The sequence below is a fragment of the Neomonachus schauinslandi genome, chromosome 16, assembly GCF_002201575.2.
Source record: "Neomonachus schauinslandi chromosome 16, ASM220157v2, whole genome shotgun sequence".
NCBI lineage: Eukaryota > Metazoa > Chordata > Mammalia > Carnivora > Phocidae > Neomonachus > Neomonachus schauinslandi.
The window spans coordinates 28,544,119-28,570,196 of NC_058418.1; the positions used below are offsets into that span (position 1 = coordinate 28,544,119).

General features: G+C 40.9%; 1 protein-coding gene across 1 annotated transcript in view; it reads right to left on the reverse strand.

Moving 5' to 3' along the window:
• Positions 1-672: 672 nt before the first annotated feature.
• TOX3 (TOX high mobility group box family member 3) overlaps positions 673-26,078 on the reverse strand; it is a 103,291-nt gene continuing 77,885 nt past the window's right edge. The window contains exons 3-7 of the mRNA XM_021704713.1: positions 24,922-25,176; positions 11,714-11,983; positions 7,421-7,648; positions 5,560-5,640; positions 673-1,389 (exon numbers count right to left, since the gene is read on the reverse strand). Of these exons, the coding sequence (XP_021560388.1) occupies positions 673-1,389; positions 5,560-5,640; positions 7,421-7,648; positions 11,714-11,983; positions 24,922-25,176 (1,551 nt within the window). The remainder of the gene's footprint in view (positions 1,390-5,559; positions 5,641-7,420; positions 7,649-11,713; positions 11,984-24,921; positions 25,177-26,078) is intronic.

A 26,078-nucleotide genomic window follows, 5' to 3' on the forward strand; every position in this document is an offset into this window, starting at 1 on the left:
GATTTGGAGAAGTCATGGGTTAAAAAAGTGGAAATGAGTCAATAATGGAACCTAATCACTTGCATTTTTTTTTTCTTTTCTGGAGAGATTTAGGAAAAAAAAATAAGAGCTTTGGCAAAAGTCTGTGATTTACATTATTTTTTTTTTATGACAAAAAAATGCCATCAACGATTCACGTCATACAAATGTTTGTATGAAACTGGATCTTCATATTTCAGGTAATTACGACTGTGCTTTTTTATTTTTAGGGCTCCGGAAGTTCAAATAGCCTCGAAGTGTGGTTTATTCACTTCTGGGGGAAATAAGGCCATTTTCTATGACTCAGAGAGGCCAGTTTACAGTCATCAGTATGTCCCAGGATTCATTAAACGGTTTGATTCACATATTGTAGGTATATAGCCTGAATAAATAAAAAAAGGCATCACATAAAAGAGCACAGCTTCTCTTGTTTAAAAACAAAGTGATTTATAGTCAGCTAGAAGATGATACTCAGCTACACTGTGTTCTTATTGCCTATCTAATAGACACTTGAGAGGACCATGTGATCTGTTGCACATTTCTGCATCACCACCAGCAACTTACAAGCTGCGGCCGCGGCCGCCCGGCGGACCCTCCTCCGCCGCGCTCCTCCGCGCGCCCACATCCGAATGCACCTGCCTGCCGCGGGCGTCTTCAGAAAATACTGACCTGCGACAGTACTTGAGTCTGTGTCTGAGCCTGTACTTGCGACTGGTGCTGCTGGGAGGCCGGCTGGGGGCTCCCGATGGCGGGGAGGGGCGACGTCATCTGGGAGGCGGCGGGAGAGTGCTGCCGCGGGGAAGGCTGGGACGGGTGCTGCATGTGCTGCAGCTGCTGCAGCTGGATGTGCTGCTGCAGCTGCTGCTGCAGCTGCTGCTGGCTGATCTGCTGCTGCAGGTGCTGCTGCTGCTGCAGGTGCTGCTGCATGTGGTGCTGGAAATGCTGCTGCTGCATCTGCTGCTGGATCTGCTGATGCATTTGGTGCTGCTGCAGCTGCTGCTGCTGCATCTGCTGCATCTGCTGCTGCATCTGCTGCTGCTGCTGGGTCTGCACGGAAGGGCTCACTTGGGTGGACGATGCCGAGCCCACCAGGGTCGTTCCCATGGCGCTTATCAGTGGGGCCCCAATGTTCGATGGCATGTTGGCTGCGATGGTGACCGATGTGACAATCTGGTTCATGGGAAGTCTCATGGTTAGGGGTTTGGGGGCGATCGACCGAGGGAGCGACTGTTGGAGAGTCTGAGGGGCGGCTGACACGCTTGCGTGTTGCGACAGCGGAGGGTTGAGAAGGAGCGAGGATGTCAGATTGGTGGACGCCAGGGTCTGCTGAACAGAGCGGATGGTCTGGGCTTCTGCTGATTCAGCAGCAGCCTGCATGGTGGGGGAGAAAAATCCCCAAATATTTAGATACCCAAGGACTGACAAGATTTAACTGGTTTCAAGTATTGAAAATGGAATTTAAAAAAAATGACCGCCATTACCCATTCTTCCCTGGACCCAAGTCTCTTGTCATGTGACTTTTTAGCTTCCCCTCCCCAGAGATAGAGGCAAATCCCATACCCCTGGGATCTGGGCTGGACCTGTGCCCTTCCAATCACTCTGGAAATCTGCCATCACCATGTGTGTGATAAGGGAGACATGGCCCAGGCACCACTCAAAAGCCAGCCAGGCAACTGCCACATAGGTGAATGAGCCCAGCCCCTGCCCCAACCTCCATGCTGACTGCAGACGCATGAGCAGGACTAGTGGATCCTGATGGGCCTAGACTGCAGAACTAGCCAGTTCCCTGGCACCCTCTGAGATAAACACTCCTCTGTTTAAATCCCTGGGCTTTGGGGCTGGTTGTTACACAGCACGATGTAGCAAAAGGTGACTGATACACACGTTCAAGATGAACTCTTCTCCAGCAGTTAAGTCTGAGCTAACCCACATCACTAAGAAGCATATTGAAAGAGCAGAGTTATTGACTGCCTGCGTTCAAATCGCACTCTACTACTTAACCACTTTGTCACTCTGGGCAAGTTAAATTCACCCAACTGTTCCTCAGTTTCCTTACCTATAAAATGGGGTTCTATTGAGGTTGTGAGTATTAAACTAACTCATATTTGTTAAGCCTTTAGAATAGGGCCTGGCCCATGGAAGCATTTAGTATATGTGGGTGATTTTTATGAATTAACAATTACTATTACTAGAAAACCACTACTTGAAAACATCGAGGCTCTGCACGTGCATGGCAGTGTGTGACAGTCCTCATGTGAATATAAGAAAAATGCAACTGAATTCCGTAGAGATATTAAATGCAAGTATTTTACAACCTAAGAAATTGATTTAGTTTACCCAATATTTTCAAAGATCTCCACAATTTATCACAGGAGTCCTAAATGAGGGGATAATGTTCAACACTCAGGTGACTGAATAACCTATCACAAGATAAACAACTGATCTGATGTGAGGCTCAACTCTGGAGAGAAATGACCTATTACATTCTGTGCTGAACACATATAATTACCTCCACAAAAATAAATACTTTTACTCATGCAACAGTGATTGACATGATTGCACTCACTATTTTTTCTCTTACTCTTCACAAAATTAGGTGTTTCTGGAGGGGGGTAGTGGGAGCACCTTGGAAGCATCGAGCTGATAACCACTCTCTTCAATGATATGGAATGTTTACTTCCAGATTTGTATTACTCACATTTTAAAAATCTACCATTAGAAGGAACCTCAGAGGTGATCTCGGATTGAAAATCACTCAGTGTGGGAGAAGCCATTGTTGATGGCTTCTGTTTGAACCCACTATCATTGTGAAGCACCATCTAGCAGTGGACAACTCTCTGGTTTTGTGCAGAGGCTTGGTGGCGTTGCATGCCTACTGGAAGGGCACATTCTAAAGCCTTAGGGTAAGAAGAAACCTGCAAAGACTCATTCATCATGTTTAAAAAACTATTAAATCACCCATAAGGTAAAATACATACAGTGTTGTACATATACACATGAAAATAATTCTTCTATACTCTAATGTTTAAAAATCACCCAGCTAGTCTTAGGATGAAACTACCAGGGAAGTCTATATTTAGACACCTGGGGAATCACACCAATGTGCCTTTCAGATGCCATCCTAGTGGCGAATAGAAATGAGTGGATGAAAGAGATCTTGTTTGCCTGCCAGGTTTACTCCCTTAGGTTTTAATATTAAGCTCCTATTAATTTTTGTTGGTTGTTGGGAAGATTATAAGTAATACAGTAGAGACACATCTTAAGAGAGGGGGCCCAGGCTCTGAATGTAGGGGTGTAAGTTAAATGCATATATGATGCGACCCTACTCATGATTTCTAATGAAGGCTGAATTTTTGCTGCCTGTGACCTCACTCCTTGGATGAGACCTCACTCCTTGGATGAGATCTTCTATCTGGGGCACAGAGTTCAAACTTGGGCTTCCCACATGATGGCCTTGAACCTGAGGACCAAGATCACATGCCCCCAAATCCTTGCCTCCCTGATTCTTTTAATTATTTGAATATGGTCTGATTTTTAGTCCTCACCATCCTGGAGGCAACCATCCAGATGGGCTTTCGGTTGGCTACCATTCCTTCTTTAAATTGTGGGGTCTAAAACGGAACCAATTCTTCAGATGTGGTCTCATCATCACGCTGTACCATGGATATTACTTCCTGTGAGATCACTGCATTAGAAGCTATCTTATACTTTTGGTTCAGACGAAATTATTCTGAACTTCTACCTCAAGGACTATTTTAGTTCCCTGCCAGGGCTCGGAATATAAATTAAGGATGCTCTCAAACTGCACTAACTTAAGGAAAAAACAAAACAAAAAACCCCCAACAAAAACACTATTTTAGATTTATTCCATCCTACTGGTTTTTGGGAATCGCTGACTTCCATTCGGAGGTACTTCTGAATCCTGATTCTGGAACCCAGGGTATAACTTTCACAGTATCCCTTCTACCTGACTCAATGAGCCCTGTCGTGGTTACTGTTTCCTGAATGCCTTTTGAGATACCGGCTCTTGGCTGAAATCCATGTGGGGTCAATTATTCATGTTCTAATGCACAAAGATCACCTATTCCTGCTTCTGGGTAAATGAATGAATAAATGATCCACTTAGGAAGTACATGGGCATTGTTCCTCTATTCACGTCACCCTATCTCATTAGCCAGCTATACCTCCATTCTTAACATCTGTAGCCCACACATTCAGCTGTCGTCTGCCAATATGCAAATCTGAGGCCAGGACTGGTACATCTTATATGATGTGTCTTGCAGCGTCTCAGAGAAAAAGGTTTTGCTATTGACCTGATGAATGTTTTCTCTTTCTAATGAAGTGGAAGGTGTCCTAACAGCTGACAGTGGGGAAAAAAGGGAGGACCTCTCCTCATCTGATTTGGCAGATCTTAATATAAAGAAGAAACAGCTCAGGTGAGGAAGAGAAAAAAGGAATTAAACCCTTTCTAAATGGCTTTGCCAGCAACGCCCACCATGCCCTGCAGCCCTATGTGGTACTTGAGGCAACAAGCATGACAATGGAATGGAATCCCCGATTGCCAGAGGAAATACATCAAGAGCAAAAACATTAGTTCAAATTATTCTCCCCAAAGCCTCTCTAAATTCTAGGAAGGCTAAAGACAAAGTTAATTAAATGTTAAAATAGAACCTAATAGCTCATGCTCCTTTTGGATCAAGGTAATAATAATCTAGACTGACATTTGCTTTGGGATACCGGTGCATTTTATAATACATCAGGGTCCATTTTATACTCTATGTATAATACATATACATGTCTTTTTTTTTTTATATAAAGTACTTGGAGCATAATTTTATTTTTAAATAATCATGAGGTTTATTTATTTATCTGATGTGGAACAGTTTGGTCAAAAATGCAAAATCCCCCATTACAATAACATAACCATTGGAGAATTTATAATAGGATATCCCAGATATGACCAAAACACCGCCCTGTTTAAATAGCGGACATTTGCACAGATCTCGGTCCCTGACAAAAAGCAAAGATAAAGAGGCTATTAAAGATCTGTTTTTCGGGGCGCCTGGGTGGCTCAGTTGGTTGGGCAACTGCCTTCGGCTCAGGTCATGATCCTGGAGTCCCTGGATCGAGTCCCGCATTGGGCTCCCTCCTTGGCAGGGGGTCTGCTTCTCCCTCTGACCCTCCCCCCCTCTCATGGGCTCTCTCTCTCTCTCTCATTCTCTCTCTCTCAAATAAATAAATAAAATATTAAAAAAAAAAAAAAGATCTGTCTTTCGTATTTGTGTTTGTTAAATAGTTTCAACACACAGAAAGAGAGACCAGGGAATCTTCTGGAAAAAATTCAGATTCAGAAGCTCCCATTAACTCCTATTTTGGGGGCCATCACTGCAGTCACCTCTCATGGAAACAAGTTAAATTTATGAGTTGTTCAAGATGCCTTTTTTTGGTCAACTCTAAGGGGAGCTGCCTTGATGTTTTCAACGCTCGGGGGCTGTTCTCAACAGTGTAACTCAGAGACCCGCCATCCCCACACAGGTTTACCTTAGAAACGAGGCTGGCCCGGTATGCAGCCAAGGCCTTTAGGTATTCCTTTTTGGCAGCTTCTGTTTTCCTTTTATACACCTATAAAAAAAAAAAAAAGACCACAGTTAGGATCACCTTTAGCATACAATTTCTCAGCCATAAAATGACGGTCGCACAAATGAGGTCACAACAGAACTCACCTAAAAAGTTGATCTCTGTGGCTTTGATTTTTAAATGTGAACACACACACACACACACACAGAAGTATTAAAACAAAACCCTGCCTCCCTCACTGGAACACAATCTTGATGTTTCCGCTGATAAATGGAAACAAGATTTCCGGTTGTAGGACAGATGCTTTGAGAGAAACAGCTGAGGGCCTCATGCTAAGGCAGAGATACAGTAGCAAGGAGAGTAAAATTGGCTACAAAGGGTTCAAGTTATAGGGAATAATGAATTTCTCCATCAGTGCCTTCTTTCCCTCACACACATTTCTAACCGGCACCGAATCAGAGTATTCAAAAACCAACCACAATGCGTACAGTGTTGTGAAGACACAAGAGAAAAGATGAAACCACCGCGGTTTTCTTTTGAAGGAAAAAAAAAAAGGTCAGAAATAGTTAAAAGATGAGAAATTTCCATTAGTGAGGCCGTTTGAGTTACATAAACAAGTCCCAATATATTAAACGTGATGGGCGCTTCCTTTTCTTAAGGGTGTCTGACGGCTGTGTGTTAGACCAAAGCGCAACCACCTTTTTCTCCAGAGCTAAAAGAGGTAGCAGTCTGCCAGTCCCTTAGGATTACACTTCTGGGACAGAAAATCAGTGTGCTACATACAACAATAAACTCACCGCATATGGGCAAATCCTACAGCTGCACCGTCCCAAGCTAGTAGGAATGAGGTCATGATGTGTAAAGAAAAATCAAGGGTTATCCTCACGTCTTTATTCCTGAGATGGTGATTCTATTTTATTACTAAGAGAGGTCTAGTCTTCTGAGAACATGGAACGTCCATTCCTACTAATGGTCATTGGGAGTTTCACTCAAGGAGCAAGGAAGCCATTCTTCCTCTCCATTTGTGTGGAGGCCCAGGAGTCAAGGTCCTAAGGAAGTATCTCCCACCAGCTTGACTAATCTCTCAATACCACCTCTCATATGGCCGAGCTTTCCAATGAACTGGCAATAAAATTTCAAATGCCCAGTGACGATAATGAGACTCGCAGAGGTAGCTTCAAAGTTTGGAGACCCACCAGGACGGCACAAGTGTTTGGACAGATGATCAAAGAAAAGGCAAGTGGGATGGACCTAATCCCTCTGTAGTGCCCTTTCTGAACAAAGGGGGCAAATTCCACATCACTTAAAATGAAAAGATGATCATCAAAAGTTCATGCATGCAGGATGCTGCCTGAATTTCCCCATTTCTCCTCTGAATGGGTTCTGAACACCACCCTTAAGGGGGACCGAGAAATCCATATAATGGGAGAGGGGCTTGGATTTATACAACTGTGTTTCTAAATTCCATAGCTTAGAAAGGCCTTGATGAGAAACAGTCATATTAAGTGAATGTTCACTCAGAAAAGGTATAAGAGGGGCGCCTGGGTGGCTCAGTTGGTGAAGCATCTGCCTTCTCTCAGGTCATGAACCCGGGGTCCTGGGATCGAGCCCCGCGTGGGGGCCCCTGCTTGGCGGGGAGTCTGCTTCTCCCTCTCTCCTTTGCTCCCCAACCCCAGCCCGTGCTCTCTTTCTCTTTCTCAAATAAATACACAAATCTTAAAAAAAAAAAAAGAAAAGAAAGAAGGAAAGAAAAGAAAAGAAAAAGAAATCTAAGAAATACTCTGGTAACTTTTTCATATAGGACTGTGCTGGATCTTCACCTCACCTGCTTTTGTTCTTCTCCAAGGCTGTCCCACATAGATGCCACAATTTTTGAGACCTCTCCAAAGGTGGCATTGGGGTTTTGCCCTTTAATGGCAGCCTGTGTGTCCCTGAAAAACAGGGCATATGCTGATACTGGTTTCTGCGGCTCGTTGGGGTCTTTCTTTTTCTTTTTCTTTGGAGTCTTGGGCTTCTTGCCAGAATCTGGAGCAGCTCTTTTCTCTCCAATGGCCTGCAAAGCAGGAAGAAAATTCACTGCCTGGAATGTCTTCGCAGAGAAGGCGGCAAGACCTACCCAGGTCCGCAACTGTTTTTTGAAGGTTTTGTTCAGCTGATTCATCGACAGAGGAATCCCCGGCAAAAGCAGGGGAGGGGTGAGCTTTCTTAGAGTTAACTGGACAGCAGAGATTAGCATTTAGAACACTGATTAATGAGACCCAGAAGTATCTTCAATACATTCACAACATATGCTCTAAATAGCAATTATGAGTCATGAAAAACAGAACACTCTGTACCAGGCAATAAAGTGTGTGTGTGTGTGTGTGTGTGTGTGTGTGTGTACGTGCAATATATACACGCATTACATGTGTACACATAAAATAGTTTACATTTTCAGAGATTTTAGAAGTAAATCTAAGTAATTCGGGATGTTGATCATATTTAGATATTTTAAATGAGGTCCCTGGCCATAGTCACGTGCCATATATATGATCAGTCTGAATCGATTTTTCAAAGCTTCTTTTATTTTACCAGAATGTTACCTTGCTCACGGGTCTCCAGAAACTCCAATGGAAATTAGCTACAAGCCCTGAGCTTGCACAGTAAGAGAAAGGTCATCTTTATTTCTTTAAGTCATGATAACTTTCGAAAGAATAGGCTAACAAGAAATATAAAAAAATGTCAAAACTCCTTTAACTGGAGATAAAGAGGAAATTGATATTCTTTATTAAAATTAAAAACCTAGAAGAGAACAATAATTGATACTTAAAATCACCAAGGCTAAAAAGACCGATAAGAAAACAGTCCTACAGAAAGTAACTCTGGTCAGGAAGTTGGCTGCCGCAGGGACAGTGAGAACCTGACACATATCTACCATATGAACTCGCTGAGATCAAAGCCACAGAAATGACAGGGGTATAGCTCCCCACATCTATATACCACGGAGCTCCAGATTCACCTGCCACTCCCATCATCTAATTTCAGTGATCATATAATACATTTATCAGAGAAGCAGGAGAAAAGATGTATCAGCCTTGTTGTGTCCCTCTAGATTACAATAGGACTGAACTGAAGATCATTTTGCAGTTAACTTCATCGGGAAAGCTGAAATGTGTGACAAAATCGGTTTTAAAAGCCAGCCATGGGGAAGATCAACAGAGATAGACTCAAGTTACTAACAGATTGCTTTTTAATGGCCTTGAGTCTCAAACCCTAAATTCAAATTTTCCAAGAGTGTCATTATTTTCTGAATGAGAGGCATTTAGAACTTAATCCGATTACTAAAATTCTTAGGGGGAACACTGCTAAGTAAAGTGTCTCTGAGAGCTCTGGACCCTCAAGGTGGGGGGAAACCACAAGTCCACTTCTCCGTGGCCCTCCTTGAGTGGTAACAACATAGGGACTTCATACAAGTAGTTTACACACTTCAAATGATGGTAAGCCACATCATCTCAACTCTTCTCCAAAATGCCATCTTCCATAACTCACGATTAAGTCAATCATTTTCAATGGTCTTTTTTCCCCTGAATTCTCAGGATAAGCGAGACTTGTTTAACTCTAGTTAATGAATCTGAACTTGTAAGAGACTCGGATGCTTTTCAGTTAGAGCTTCAGCGGGGGCCAAGTTTTCCTTCAGTGAAAAATACTGCTTTAGCCCCATGGGGGGAAAAAAATAGACACAGATTTTCCTAATTGAGTCAAACAACTATATATTGTTTTCCTGGAAGAAAAGTTGGCACTGTTGGTACCAACGATGCCCTGACTGATGACAAGGTGAGAGTAATTTTCAGAGTAGCCTTTCCAAAAGAAAAACAGCTCAATCTTGCTCTCTGTAAACCAGCATTCCAATGGCGACAACCTTTGATATCTTCCTTGGATAACCATGACTTGCCCTAATCATCATTACCTTTTAAGAATAAACCCGAAATGAAGAATCTCACAGTTTAAACAAGAGCTCAGAATTAATTCTCTGAAAGAAACCTGTGTGTAATTGACTGAAGAGCATTGGGGAAGGTGGAGAAGTAGTTTTCCCCCGAAGAGACACCATCAACGATAATTTTAATCTTTCTTTCTCGGCTCAGTTGCTTAAAAGATAACAAATTGGATTCTTTGCCTTTACACAGAACCTAGACCCTTGCTTAAAATGGAGTAAGCAAGGTGTCGCAGATAAGGAAGGTTCTCCTTAGCCAGCACAATTTCAGTATGGTGCAAACGTTGAGTAGAAGATCTGTGGAAATGTGAGTGAAATGAAAGGAATCCATTTGAATTGTGTCCTGGCCAGTTGTAACTTAGCTGGGCCTTATTCACATCTCTTGAGTTTCTTTATAATCATTGTTTCTCACTTTACCTTCACAGAAATCCTTGTGAGTGTGTGGAGAGACTGTCAATGCATTTACCCAATCTGTGTCCAGTAGGGTGCTAACATGTCGGGACAGAACAAATCCTTCTTCTTCAAATCCCTGCAATATATCTAACCTCCCTTCCCTCCTCTTCCTCACTCTGTCTTCTCTAGTTCCTCTTCTTCCATTTGCTACTTAAAAATAAATGATGCTCAGGGCTCTGGCCTTGACTTGCTCCTTATACACTCTGAGAAATCCTGATTACTTCCATGTGTTCACATCCATGTGCTGATGGGCCCCAAATCTGTAGTCCCACCTCCCATGAACTGAGTTCTAGACTCAAACGTGGGTGCTTTGAATTCAACCCAGACCATGCCAAACTCTAATCTCCTCCAAGGGAGAAAAAGTAACACTCCTCTTTCTGGGCCGATTCTCTCATTTCCTAATATCCATGCTGGCTCTCATACTAAAACCCCATTTATCTTTTATGCCTTCAAATCCCAGTGGATTACCAAAACTTCAGGATTCTCCCTCTCACATGTCTCACTAATCTGTACCTCCTGTCCATTCCTTCCTTTGCTGAAAGGAAACACTTTATAGCAAGTGTTGATCAGTTTCCTTTCCTCCAGTCCCTCCCTCTGTAATGCATTCTCTATACAGCCAAAGCCATCTTTCTAAAGCATAAATTTGCTTATGCCACTCCTCTATGCAAATAATTACTCAGCTCTCAGCTACCTGCACAAGAAAGGCTACCACCTTTCAGCTACTGTTTTCTTCAATTCCTATTTCTTTCCTCCCCATATCAAACCGTTCATGATAACTCACAAATTGACGTGTACTTCCATTGCTCCCTTGACCAGAATGTTGGCCTCTCTCTTCTGCCTCACAAGCTTTTATGTATCCTCTTAGACCTAATTCAAATATCACCTTCTCAACAAAGTCTTCCTCAAATCACTCTCCCAAGCAGAATCGACTACAATCTTCGCACACCAGATATACCAATTATACCTCTAATCGCATCTGGAGCTAGTTTTAAACATTGCTTTTCATCCCCAGTGGGGAGTCCCAGGGGTAGCAATTCTCTTATAAATCTTTATATCACCAGAACTAAGTAAAAGGCCAAGCACAGAGTAGGTGTAAAAAATATGATGAATAAGGAACGAATAAGTGTACCAAGCATAAGTTACTTTATTGAAACAGAATACCTTTCTAAGCACTCAGAAAAGTCCTCCCTGAAACTAAGTTTTTATTTCAAACCATGTATATTGGAATTATCACTCCCCATGACAAAAGCAGGGATATGGAATGATTAGAACTTACTAAGTGATAAACATCAGAGAAGGTGCAAGTCTGTCAAATGTGACAGTGGCTCAGCCAACTAACTGGATGAAACTTATCCACATGAACATTAACTTAGAAGCAGAGCACTTCAGAATTCCTGGGGAATCTAGTGGAAGTCCTCCCTTCCGCAGAATGAGAAAAATCATGCCTACAAGAGTTAGGTGACATGTTCAATGCCTTATAACCAGTAGGAGAAGCCAGATCTCCCAATTTCCAGTGGAATACACGCTTTTCACAGAAAATGAGTCAGTAAAAGAGTGAAGAAAAAAATTAAACTGCCATGAATTTAAATGCTAGCCAAATCCCAAAAGAAGGTAATACCATGAGTGAAATTCAAAGACACAGTATGGGGTGATTCCAAATTCTCAGGTGGGTGACAACTAAAGCAGTCAACTTACTCTGTTGGATTCATCGGCATCCTCTTCATTGATGGAACTGGAAGGGGAAGGGGTCGCGGATTTGCTTGCTGGAGGCGAAGGAGACGTGTGTGGCAAACTGGCGCCTCCCAAATTCAACCCCAACTGGGCGCTGAGCTGAGACTGGTTGATGGTGGTGAGCTGAGTGGGAGGCATGATCCCAGAGCGAGCAGCATCAGTCATGTGGACGATGGACCTCATGATCAAGGAGTGATCCTGACGGTATTGGGGCACTTGTGTGTGGCTCTGGTCCTAAAAAGGCAACAGATAACAAGGGGGGGTGGGATTCTTAGTTTTCCCAAGTATCAACAAGCTGAAAACGTTAGCACTCACTCCTTAGATAGGTCTGCCCTACTCCAGGATGATGGTCCCTATTCATTAACTCTAAGGACTCATGCCCCAAAGCTGAAAGGTCAAAAGCACAAAGCCTAGTCTATTTTGCTCGAGAACTGTCACTGGATGACTTTTAAAGAAAATAATAAAAGACTATAGGCAGAGAAAGAAAACTTCCAACTCTTGCTTCTTACTGAGGAAACGGACAGGAAAGGGTTGAAGCAGAGGTTCAGGCCTTTCTGGCTCACCATTTGGTCCAGTCCTCCATCCTTCTTACACACACATTCTGGTTCCATTCCCCTTGACCCAGCTCTGTGAGGGGAGGCAAATCCAGTCTTTATTTTATCCTTCCAGGAGCGCATCTGACATGTAGAGAGGATAGGCTTAGGGAAGCACAGAGCCAACATCTGTTTGCTTCAGGGGACCCTTTCTATAAAACCCTCTGTGGTTAACCAGAGGGTCATTCCAATTCTGAATTACATTATCAGTGGCATCTGGAAGTCGTTCAATGTCTTTAGGATTGGATATCACTTTCTTCTTCTTAAACCTGCCTTGTTTTCTTTCCTCCAACCCGCCATGACTTAATGGACTAATGGATTTTTTTTAAAAATATGTATAAGGAGGAGTTAGAGATCATCAGAGTTAGCTTCTCTGGAAGTTACCGCAGTCCCTTCAAAAGTAGCCTTCTGTTTTTGGCAGTCATACAAAAGGCTTTAGAGTTGTTGCTGCTTCTTTTTTTTAATTCCAAAGAATCAAAGAAATGAAGACATGCTTTGAAACAACTTACTTTAAGACTTGTCATTTAGTGTGAGTCTGTGATTTTTATTCAAACCAAATTCTCTTGACTCACAGTGACCCAGGATCTAATTTTATACACAAGCCTACAAATTTTTAAGTGTTCTTTTGAGTCTTTCTGATAAGACTTATTTTTGCTCTTTAAATAAGCAACAAATGAGTTGTAAATATCTAAATTGGAGCATTTGGTTTCTTAATATTAAATATATAAACACCACTAAATAAGAAGCTGTAGCTATCAACAGGAAATTAGTTGAATAAATTATGATCTACCATACCATAAGGTATTATGAGGCTTTTTAAAATAATGAATCAGATTTATGTGTATTGACTTAGAACAGGGTTTCCAATCTTGGCTCTTTTGACATTTTGAACCAGATAATTCTTTGTCGTGGGGCTGTCCTTTGCCTTGCAGGATGTTTATAGCAACCCTGGCCTCTATTAAATGCCAGTAACAACATCTCGCTCCCCACCAGTCATGACAATCAAAAATATCTCCAGACGTTATCCCTTGAGGGGCAAAATTCTCCCATCTGAGAACCAGTGACCTACAGTGATATCCAAAATATCGTAATTGAAAAAACAAGTTGTAAAATAATTACAGAGGATAGCTCCCCACCTTTTTTTTTTTTTTAAGGAGTATCTAAACTTTTTTTTTTTTTTTTTAAGATTTTATTTATTTATTTGAGACAGAGAGCATGAGAGGGAGGAGGGTCAGAGGGAGAAGCAGACTCCCTGCTGAGCAGGGAGCCCGATGCGGGACTCGATCCCGGGACTCCAGGATCATGACCTGAGCCGAAGGCAGTCGCTTAACCAACTGAGCCACCCAGGCGCCCATGGAGTATCTAAACTTCTAACAATGATTACATTATAAGGGGTAGAACTGTAAGGGTAAAGAGGAGAGCATCTTAAACGTTTCTATTTAAAAAAAACACAAAATGGATAAAAAACTAACACACTTTAGTCAGGAAAAGCTAAAAAGATCAATGAGTCATTAAAACAGTATAGGCTAATTGTCAGGGTTTCATCTTAAATATATAAACTTCCCATTCGTTAATAATTTGAGTTCTTAAATTGCTGTGCCATCCCTGGAAAAACATGTCACATGTACCAGAACAATCCCACTCTTCCCTGTCTCATTGACAATATCGATATCCTCTTCCACTATTCCTAAAATATCACATTCTATTGGCAGGTGTCCCTGTGCTGACTTGAATCACAAAAGTGGATTTTACATTTTTGGTTTATCCTATTTTTTTTTTTTTGATTAGCATTCTACCACTCAGTTAGCCTTTTCTCCTCAAAAATTTGAGCTGTCTACTCTTCCATGTTCTTTTTTTTTTTTTTTTAAGATTTTATTTATTTTTTAGAGAGCGAGCGAGAGAGAAACAGCATGAGAGGGGAGAGGGTCAGAGGGAGAAGCAGGCTCCCCGCTGAGGCCGGGAGCCCGACGTGGGACTCGATCCCAGGACCCTGGGATCATGACCTGAGCCGAAGGCAGACACTTAACCATCTGAGCCACCCAGGTGCCCTTCCATGTTCTTTTTTAAGATTTTTTTTTTATTTATTTGTCAGAGAGAGGGAATGCATACAAGCAAGGGGAGTGGCAGGCAGAGGGAGGAGCAGGTTCTCCACTAAGCAGGGAGCCCAATGTGGGACTCCATCCCAGGACCCCAGGATCATGACCTGAGCCGAAGGCAGACGCTTAACTGACTGAGCCACCCAGGCGTCCTTACTCTTCCATGTTCTTTTGAAGTTCCACCATTGCTTGCTTAGATCACTGCCACCCTCCAACTACTGGCAATTAAGTTATCTTCTTCTTTTTACTTTTTCTAAGTTTTCTTATTATTTTTTCAGTAGGCTCCATGCCCAACGTGGGGCTTGAACTCACAACCCTGAGATCAAGAGTCACAAGCTTTACTGACTGAGCCAGCCAGACGCTCCTTAAGCTATCTTATTCTTTATTCTACACTCCATATAGGTTCTTCAGAATGCATTTTAAAAGTCCTTTCAGACTTAATTAAATCTAGATGTTTTAAGTATTTATGAGCAACTTCCAGGTCCATTTGAATTAAGTATTTTAATTTGGATTGTAAAAGAATAAATTAGCTGACTGGCATGACCGTGAAATATGATGATCTGATTGATGCAACTTTCTCATTAACACAGAAGTTGCATTGCTCCAATGCCTATGAAAATTAGCATGTACAGATACTTGATTGACTTATCCCACATCTATAGCATTCCAGATGGATCTCATGGTCAAACAGAGGCCAAGAAATAAGTTTTCTTGGCTTCATCAGCTCTTTCTAGCTTCTACCTGCAATGTCACGGAGCTAGCTTGATGGGAAAACTGTGTTCGAGGGAGCCATGGCCCAATGGTGGAGGCATGTGTCGACAGAGAGGGATGAATGGGGCCCCGGGCTCTCTACCACCATCACCCCCCCACCCCGCCCTTCAATGAAAGCACTCTGTATTCATTTATTTTATAAATTGAGAGTGCTCATAACATTTTACTTCAAAAAAAAAAGAGAGAGAGAGAGAAATAATGGGGATTTTCTGCTGTGGAGACAGGGGGAACACCACTCATGAAGCACCACTCATGAAGTGGGGCCCAGGTGTTGCCAAAACTTAGAGCCATCCACATAGCCTTCACGCTGGCAAACGTGCTGGCCCCATCTTTCTTATCTCCCATGGGACAATACACCAAGAGCCTCTAAAGTCTTTTCAAGTAACTCCTGAACCACATCACTGATGCCTTATAATGTGCTAGCATTTGCCATGGTCTACAGCTGTCCCATAATAACTTCCTATGCGTGAGGACTACAGTACAGGAAGATTAATGGTAAAAGGGTCTTTTTAGAAATTCAAGTTCCTTTAGGGCCACCGATTATTCACAACTACCTTGGGGAAGTTGGTGATTCTTAACAGTTCCAATCATTTTTCCATAAAAAAAAGGTAACCTTTGAAAGACGCTTCCTTTGATCTTAGGATTCCCACTTAAAGAAAGATGTCAGCTCAGTTTAAAGGTTACTTATTGAGCACCTGCTATGTGCCAGGCCAGAGAAACCAATATACCGATGCTCAAATCCTTGAAAACTAGCCCATGATTCTTTTAAACACTACCCGAGTTAAACATAATTTAGAACGGACTAATAGATTTACTCTGACAAAGCATAGGCAAGAATAATTCATATATACTCCTCAAAAATTGCTCGCAATTTCTCCTAGTAGTCACGACACAATAAGGAAATATATAACCACAGATAAAGCCCTAAGAAATTTAATGCATTTTTGAAAATCATTACCTCTCACTTATTAAAATTCAGTCTTAAAGGACTTACCCATGATCACTGAAAGGCAAAGCAACTAGTGGGTTATAACAGATTGCCACGATTATATCCGACGTAAGAGCTGAATGCTGGTAGCTTTCACAATTACATTTTCTATCTAGAGTTCACTTGTATCATTTCCAAGGCGGTGCATCCTTTGGGAAAAACTCATTCCTCTCTTCTTGGTCTCACTCTGTCCTCTGATGTTATTAGATAAGAGCTTCCCAACCTCAGCAGGATTGACATTGTGGTCTGGATAATTCTTTGTTGGGGGAGGAGTATCTTGGGCATGGTAGACTGCTTAGCAGCATCTCTGGCTTCTACACACTAGATGCCAGGATCCTCCCCTCTCCAACCTGGTTGTGACAATCAAAATGTCTCTAGATATTGGCAAATGTCCCCTGGGGGTGGGAGGCAAAATTCCCATCGTTTGAGAACTACTTTATTAGACAATTATAATGAAAACATCTTGGGTGTGGAGGATGAGGAGGAGCCAACCAGGAAAGGAGGGGAAAGAAGTCATGTTCCAGGCAGAGGGAACAGCATGTGCAAAGTCTGAGGTGGGAGAGAGCTTGGCATGCCTAAGAAATGGAAAGGATACCAGTACAGGTGGGAGCAGGTTAGGCCAGGTGAAGAGTGAGATGCAATGGATTGGAGAAATGGGACTGAGCCAGACTGTGCACGGTGGGGTCATCAGGGAATGCTTCCTGAGGAGGCAACCCACTAGAGCCAAGGTGTAAAGGGAGAGTAGAAGCTACTAAGCTAGAAAAGAGGGAAGAGCATCCAAGGCAGAGAAGAGTATGTGCAAAGGCCCGGCGCACAAGGAAGTAAAGGAGAGGCCAGTGTCACCAGGCCAGGAAAAGCAGGACTGGCTATGAAACTGGAGAGGCAAGGAATGGCCATAAAATGGTAAGTCTTATAGTCTATTCTAGGAAGTCTGCATTTTATTCACAGTGTAGACGGATGTCACGGCAAGTATAAAGGCTTGGTTATCTATCTAGCGGGGTTATTTATTCCAATAGATATTAACTGATCGCACCTCCTGGGGCAACCCATCTGAATCCATGGTGGGCAATTTGATTATAATATAAATATAAATATATATCCTAACACTTTAACCTACGTTTTGAAGAGCACCCAAGCCTTTCTGAATGGGCAGGCCATGGACTTCACAAGATAATAGGACGCGCACTGCCTTCTATTTGCCCATAAGTACAACTCAACAAAGCCTTGAAGGTTTGCATAGGTCTTGGTGTGGGGAGTGCTCAGCTGAGGTTCCCCTCTCTTTCCACCTGATAAAAGAGCCTCTGTCTTTTTTTTTTAAAACAGGAAACCATGGAATGGATATTTCTGGTAGTGGTCCCTCATTTTCTTAAATTGCCTGAGATCCAGTCTATTCCTGAACATTAATTATTTGAGTGAACTGTTAAAATCTGAATAATTTTATATTAAAAAGCAAACTTTGGATCACTAGCATAAATTAAAATCTGGGGACACCTGGATCAACGGAATGCCAAATAAATACCAAGAAAAGGAAACAACACCGTTGTAGTCTTCTAAATATGGGGCCCGCCTAAGGCTCCAAGCCAGACCTCTGCTTTGTCTTATTTAAAAAGGATAAAAGAGGTGTGGAAGACTTATTAGCCCCAAACCGAGACTTTCTCCTGGACTTAATCAAGATTGAAAGAAATTGGCAAGGTGAAAAATGTCCTCACTGTGTAAATTACAATGGGGTATTACCCTGGCCAGGCTTCACATAAAGATATGTGGGAATTTGGGGGTGGGGGGGGCAGTCGGTGGTGGTGGTGGTGGGAAATGGGCAGTTTGTTCTTACTTTCTCAGCCAACAAAACTCTACCTCCTCTACATACTAAAATCTGTTTTCACTCATTCCATCAGGCCTGGAGCAAGGGCCGGTCCTCCATGACACCTTCTTGGTGCATGAGTGGGACCCCTTTCCTTCCTCACTGGCATTTATTATAATATCTTTGTGCTGCACACTTAGTAGTATATAATTACACATCCTCAAGTATTGGGTTTTGGTTTCTTTTGCAAATGCAAGATAGAGGCTTTCAAATTGATATCTTATCTGAGCTATCACACATGATTACTCTGTTTTTTTCTCACGACGGTGCTGCTTACTTCCACCTGGGCTGATTTTGCCATAAAGGATTTTTAAACATCTAATGTGCACCTTCCGTGCACATTGACAAATAAATATTCTCTGTAATGATCCAATGTTAGGTTTTCATAACAGAGGATAGCATCTAATTAAGAAGCAAATAACCCAAATATATTAGCACGTGTGACTAAACATATTTGCACTGGGGTGGTTTTTTAATCAATATTTCTTGAGAAATGGAGCAATTAAACAATTATCAGTAATACAAATTGCTTTGTATTAATAAAGATCAGAGAACTACGAATATAAAATTCAGGTCGGTAATTTTATGCTCAATTATTTAAGTTATGTCCCACAGCAACGTTAAAATTTTGTCTCCAAATGAACAACAATCAACTGTCATGCACAGCTAGTGTATTACTAACCCCAGTAAACCCTGAAACAAACGCCGTTATGACAAATGCAATGCATAGCAAGGCTAATTACAGACCTACATACCACAAACCTTAACTTCATCAAAATATCTGCACTGAAATAGATAATTTTTACTTAATAGCTACCCTCAGGGTTATAATCAAACATACCTACACATGAGTGTTTTGTGAAAAACAGTCTTCCCGAAAGTTAATTAATAGTTTCTTAGCAAAATAAAGTTTCCAAGAGTTTACCATAAAACACTTAATGGTATTTCATCCGTAGACCCTGTAACTCCTCTGTTGTACCAAGGAGTCAGCTCCGTGCTGATTTCATTCGGGCCTCAATGAAAAGTTTAAAGCAGAATTCTGTGTTTACAGCTGTTTATACCTCAAACGGCCTCTCTTCCATTTTTACTTAGTAGTCAAGGTATGCTCTTAATAGCAAATACATAGTCTTTCATTCATTCATATATGCAACAAATAAAATATTCACTGAGCGCCTAGTGTATTCCAGCCCAGACACTGTTCCAGGCGCGAGCCTGACGAGCAGCCCATGAGACGGGCGAGAGGAGGGGACAGGCTGTGCATGGGCAAAGGAGGCCATTTCAAAGAGTGACAGGTGCCACAATGAAAGGAAATGGGGCAAGAGCACAGAGAGTAACCCTCATCCCTCTAAAAAAATGTTTGAGCCTCACGCCAGTTTTATTCGGCAATCTGGGGGATTTAAAATGGTGTCTCTCCTGTCCTTGACCCATGGTGTTGGCGGTATGACCATACAGTAGGTAACTACAGATTATATAGGCTAAAAACAAGATATAATAAATCACAGCATAACTTTCTAACAATACTTTTCCTTGTGTGTTATCAATCAAGCAAGTGATCACGTGTCACACTTCACACACAAGCTAATTGGTGTCTAGCAGAAATTTGGAACATGCTCCCCTTTAAATAGATGACCCTAAAGTTAACTCAACCTTAAAGACAGAATAAAGAATATTGATTTTAAACTGTGTATGGTACAAGGCTATTTGCTCTACAAAGAAAGGCAGCTCAGGAGCGCCTGGGTGGCTCAGTTGGTTAAGCAACTGCCTTCGGCTCAGGTCATGATCCTGGAGTCCCGGGATCGAGTCCCACATCAGGCTCCCTGCTCAGCAGGGAGTCTGCTTCTCCCTCTGACCCTCCCCCATCTCATGTGCTCTCTCTCTCTCTCATTCTCTCTCTCTGAAATAAATAAATAAAAATCTTTAAGAAAAAAAAAAAAACGCAGCTCATAAAAGTGCCTGTGGCCTGTGTATTTGGGGCAGGCAATGGTCAAGGTGTAGTAACTGCTAAATTAAAAGTGACTGTGGATGAGAAGCATCTTTTAAAGCAGTCACCAGACTCCGGGTTTTTGGATGACCTGGAAGAGGTGCTGATATTCAAGAAAGCCACTTTGTCCATAGGATAACCGCTCTCTAATTGTTAAGAACAATATATGGCACTTTAGTAGGTCTCAGCAAATATCTGTCAAAGGTTCATACCGTTTCAATTTGATAATTTGTGTTTTTTTTTAAGATTTTATTTATTTTAGAGAGAGAGAGTGAGAAAGAGCATGAGAGGGGAGACGGTCAGAGGGTGAAGCAGACTCCCCATTGAGCAGGGAGGCCGACACGGGACTCGATCCCGGGACTCCAGGATCATGACCTGAGCCGAAGGCAGTCGCTTAACCAACTGAGCCACCCAGGCGCCCTCAATTTGATAATTTGGACTTGAAACAGATAGGTCCTGCTCCACTCAAAGTGGGTGTTCTGTTTAGGTAAGTTGTGCCTTTTCTACTGTTGACTCAGAATAAAAATACTTTTTTGAGCATCCCTTGACCAAAAATAATATCTAGCTGAAGTAATCATTCAATCTGTATGAGAGAATGTCGGTCCCTCCAATGGCTATGTGGCAGTTGTCCTGTGGAACGTAGCTCTACAAACCCTACTGACAATGGCAATGAACACGTTCATAACAATAATAAGGGCTTGTTTTAATAGAACGTTCCACGCATTAAACACATTAATGACCCATGAAGTAACTGTTTTATCTGTAACACATTTAGCAACATGGCTAAAACAATGTATTAATTGAAAGTCCGCTATTTCTCTAAATGTAAGATTTTTTTTTTTTAAGTATAAAAATGGCATGAAAGTCATTTCGTAAAAACGAAAGTAATTCAACTTTGAAATCAGAGCCGTAACAAACGACTGTGAGAAAAACTTTGAAAATAGGCCTGGTAGTTTTCGATGTGTTATTCTGATGTAGCCCCATGTCTCTGGTTAAAAGTGGTATCTGCCCAGAGTGTGACTTAAGAGTCTTATGAATACTTCAAAGCTTTTAATTTTCTTCTCTGCATGCATATCTTCTCTTATCTCCCCTTTTCTTTTTCCTTAACAGGTACAGAGACTCCCGTACTCTAATATGCCTCCCCTCACCGCCTGCCTTTTCAATTTCCTAACTCTATGTTTGATATTACCAGAGTAGCATTTTCTGTAAACATGCGGTATCACAATTAAATCCAAAGCAATATCAAACAGAAAAATGTCAGTCCTCTAAACACGAAATATAATGTATGAAGAAAAAGTATGTGAATTATCAGTGTGCTTTATAAATTCTCTTTTGGGGGGCATACAAACTATCAGGCTAGAGACAATTATTTTACTGTCTGTTTCTTGGATATCAAAAAGAATTTTGAAATTCATCAAAGCTAACCTTCTGTTATGTACAACAGGCTAAGCTGAAAAGAATGTTAACAAGTTCAATTTTCATTCAATCAGCACTACTGCTCTCTGAAATGTTTCATTGCAGGAAAGAAATAAAAATAATCTATATGGTAATTATGAGGATGAATCCCCCAGTAACTTTCAGCTACATGAAAGGTCAGTTCTATTCAAGATATTTTATCAGTCCCCTGCACATACTCCTGTCCTGTCATTTTAAATCTGAACAGCATTTTATTTTCCCATTTACAGCTACCTGCAGAATTAAGTACTTAAGCCAAATAAGAAAAAAAAAAAGAAAGAAATGTTGAATGCTGGCAAAGGCTATAATAGCAGAGAGATAAATCGTTCAGCTGCTCTCTCAAGCCTCTAGGGCTGCAGATTTTTCTTCTCCTGGTGCACTGTGGGTATTCAAAACTTGTTCAACATGATTTCATTTCATTTCAGGCACTGCCTCAGAAAACTAAATTACAGAATCAATCATACAGAAGGTCAGAGTGAGACTTCATTACAAGTATTGCATGCTTGCATGAATATCTTTCATTTATGACTGACCCAATATGTCACAATAGCTGTCTAGTAAAAATAATCCACTTTCTGAAATTGATGTACTACTGATATTAATGCTACTCAGCAGGCTGGGCAGATTATAGAGAGGTGTTAAAAAAAATGAAACACCAAACCCTTTGGAGCTCACGTTGTAGATTTTTAGAATTGCAATCTTTTGGAGATTAAAATAATTTCCAGATGATCATCTGTACTGACAATAATGCTTAGAGGTAAAGATTTTTTAACCAGAATATACTGTTGGTTTTGACTGGCCAGCCATGTCCTGTTTTAAAATAGACATCTCCACCACACGCAAATCAGGGTTGTTCTTTGAAGTCACAGATGCATCGACATTCAATTTTTCAACAATTTGCTTTTGACTACGAGGGCATTATTTGCGTATTTTGAAATGTGAATCCTAATCACTGGACTCTTTTTAATCCCTCCTTTTTGTTCCTGCTTTCTGTTTTTACATATAAGGGCATAAATTTAAGGAAGATAAACACGTGCTTGTTGCCAACAAAAATGCAGCTAATCAGTAATGTGACAGAACTGTCAGTCTTTCTAAAGGAAAACCAATGAAGCTCTGAAGAAAAGCTGGTTCAATACAACATAAACAAGCTGGCTTTTCTCCTTCTGGGACAGTCTTAATTCACCGCAGCAATCCTTAACAGACAACCATACTCATTTGGATAATAAAACTTCTTACTTGCCTAAGGTATGAAATATCCAAAGCACACTGGGAAGCCGAATGCATGATGTATAAAGTATTATTTATTATTTTTCTGGTGACCTTCCTAAGGGAAATCTCCGAGGAGCTGCTGTGGAGTATTATGATGTAGCCAGCCAACTCGGTACCCGGAGGGAGATATAGAAGAACCTTGACATAGCCTATTTTTAACCATGCCTCTGGCGATTCTGAATTCAAGTTTATAGGTGAACATGTCAGGTAGTACATAGAACAAAGCCAACGACACATTGTATTCATCATAATTCTGTCTGAGTACATTTTATTTTTTCCAACATTTGTGATTTAAAATCCCATGACATTTCTTCAAGGTGAAATTCTACTAGAATTTTCAACAAGATTAGTTTGTTTCAAGCCAAAATAAATATCACTCAGGTTCAGCAAAACTTCAGAAAGGCACTCCATAAATGCGATGAGGTCCATGTAAATACCATGACAACAGCCTGCACTTAGCTAAAGCACTTCTACTTTTAAAAATCAATGAAATAATTCAACTGCTTTAGTGATTAGCAATACATTACAAAAGAAGCATTAAAAATTGAGTCCTCTCTCCCAAGGCCAGTCTGTGAAAGCATTGTTCTTTGAGTGTATGTGAATATCATAATTATTTTATGATTCCATCTTTAGTTCTTTCCAATATAGTAAATTCAATTGACCATGAAATGAAATTTCATAGTCAAAATGCCTCCTTTACACTTTTTTATAGCAGCAATAACAGTTTTATAGCTTTAAGGCAAGGTAATTCATCAGATGTTTAATTTAAAGGCAGATTCTTATATTATTAATAAATATTTACCAATTTAATAAAATACACATTTTAGCATGCATTATATGGTCTTTTAACTATTTCTGCAACTTAAATGAGCCTCGCTGAGCATCTATGAATAATGGCGAACCCCGGTAAACTCCCCTGGTGACTAAACACCCTTTTTATTTTTATGATTTCCAGGCACAGCAACTGCAAGCCTGACTGTAGAGGAACAGAGGAGAACCCTCCATTCCAGTGTCAAAGGGACAAAAATGTAAGAAAGTCCACAGGAAACAATTATTTGCGATGGCGAGGAACGTTTATGAATACTTAATGACCATTTCCCGACTGTTCGCTGCATTCTTTTCTGACAAAAAAGTAAAAATAAAAACCCTGATGTTCAGCTCAAACACAAAAGATCACAAGCAAAGAAAATTATGTTGCCACAATCCTATTTGGGAAAGTAATCTTATATTTCAGAGAGCACACTGAATCTTTGTGCTGCTAATCCACTATATATTTTGCAATCATCTGTTGTTATCTGGGAATTAACAATGAAACCAATAAACATCACTGGCATGGTCCTAATGTGCAGAGAAATATGTAAACAAGCAATAGGATTTGTTTTTTGTTATACCAACACATCTGTTTCATTTTAGCAGGGTTAAAAAAAGAAAGCCCTATAAACTATTAATCTTGTTTTAAGATGTCTGCTTAGTACTTCACCTAGATAGACACAAATGTATTATATATACTATGATGGAAAAAAAACCAATCCCAGCAGAAGAGTTTAAAATACTTAAGCAGATTTACTCTGGTGATTGCTGACTATAATTGCACACTAAGAAAAATAGAACCAAAATTATTGCATTAGTGATTTTGGCCCTCTGGAGTGCCTTATTCCATGTTTATGACAATAAATAACACAATTAGGTATATTTCACACAATAACCCACTCTATATTTTCCTCTGCTGGCTATGAGCAATTTTTTTTTTTCCCTTTCTCTGTATCACAGTTTGATATTTCATTTGAGGTAGGTGCAAATCATGTATCATAAACATTATGTTATACTCCAACAAAAGCAAAAGACCTAGGTACCCGGTAAGGGCCTCTATTTCTAAAACCTCTCCTGGGCAAACTTTCGACTCAAGTACCTCTCTGTGTTAGACCAAAGCCAAGGGAAGATTGGCTACTTCCAAACCAATGGATCAGACTTGTTGAAAATCATTTCAAGTCAGAAGGATCTTGTTGGGTCATCCTCCTTGAGGTGATCGTCAACCAACCCATAACCTTCTTGTCCCTGTGTTTAAATGGCACTGGGAAGAACAATCCTCAGGTCTCTACCATGAGAAGGGCAAAAGATTGAAAAAAAACAAACACTTTCAAACAATAAATGTAGCACCTACCATATGTAACCCACTGCTATGAAGCACGCCATCTTGTTCCACAAGATTTCTTGAGATTGTAATGGAAGGAAGATCCAGGCTTTGAGGGGGAAACTGGGGTGTGAATTCACTTCCCTGGGAAGGCAATGGATCGCTGAGGCCTTGAAAGGGTAGAAGAACATCGGGCATGCCCAGGGCAGGGTCTGACTCTGGAGGAGGCGTGATAGGGGGGATTTCAAACTCCTCATCCCCGAGGCTTGGCGTATGAAATGTCTGCTAAAAGGAAACAAAAGAGAGACATCTTCATATTCTGTTCCTACATCTTATTTCTCCTTGGAGGGGAAAAGAAAGATTTTGCATGAAAACACTATATAGCTAGGCCAAATATTTATTTCTCAAATGAAAACATCTTAAACACAGATTTCCATATATAAAGTTTTGCTGATCATTCTGATTAAAGATTTAAGTCTCATTATCATATGGTTTTAATGGAGTATCAGTATTAACAGTTTTTTAATGCGTACTTAATTAGCAACATCTGTCTTTGTTGTTAGTTGGAGCATCAGCGACATTAGATTTGGCTATATAACAAATTGCCACTTTATTGATATGTTAGCGAAACAGCTCAAACTGCTTACATTATCCACATGCTTCATAAAATGCTGACGATTTTGTGGTGCACACACACAACATTAATCCAGAAGCGAACATTACACATACTTACTTTCTGCCACAACATATAGAACAAGTAATAGTAAATTTGTGGTTTGCTTTTTGCATTTCCTTATTGGTATATTCCCAAGGGCAGTGAATGTTTCTATGGAAATTGCTATGGTTTGTAATACACAATTTTATATAAGGATTATTAGAAGGTCCTGGTGCTTTTATTTAAACTATAAGGAGAGTTATTTTCTTTTATGATGCATTTAGTATGTATTTATCAGAACACTTCTGGCAGTCTTCAACTTTGAAAGACTATCTATTAGGGGCGCCTGGGTGGCTCAATCAGTCAGTTAATTATCCTGCTCTTGATCTCAGCTCAGGTCTTGATCTCAGGATCTTGAGTTCAAGCCCCACATTAGGCTCCACTCTAGGTAGAGCTCACTTAAAACAAAACAAAACAAGGGCACCTGGGTGGCTCAGTTGGTTGAGCGACTGCCTTCGGCTCAGGTCATGAT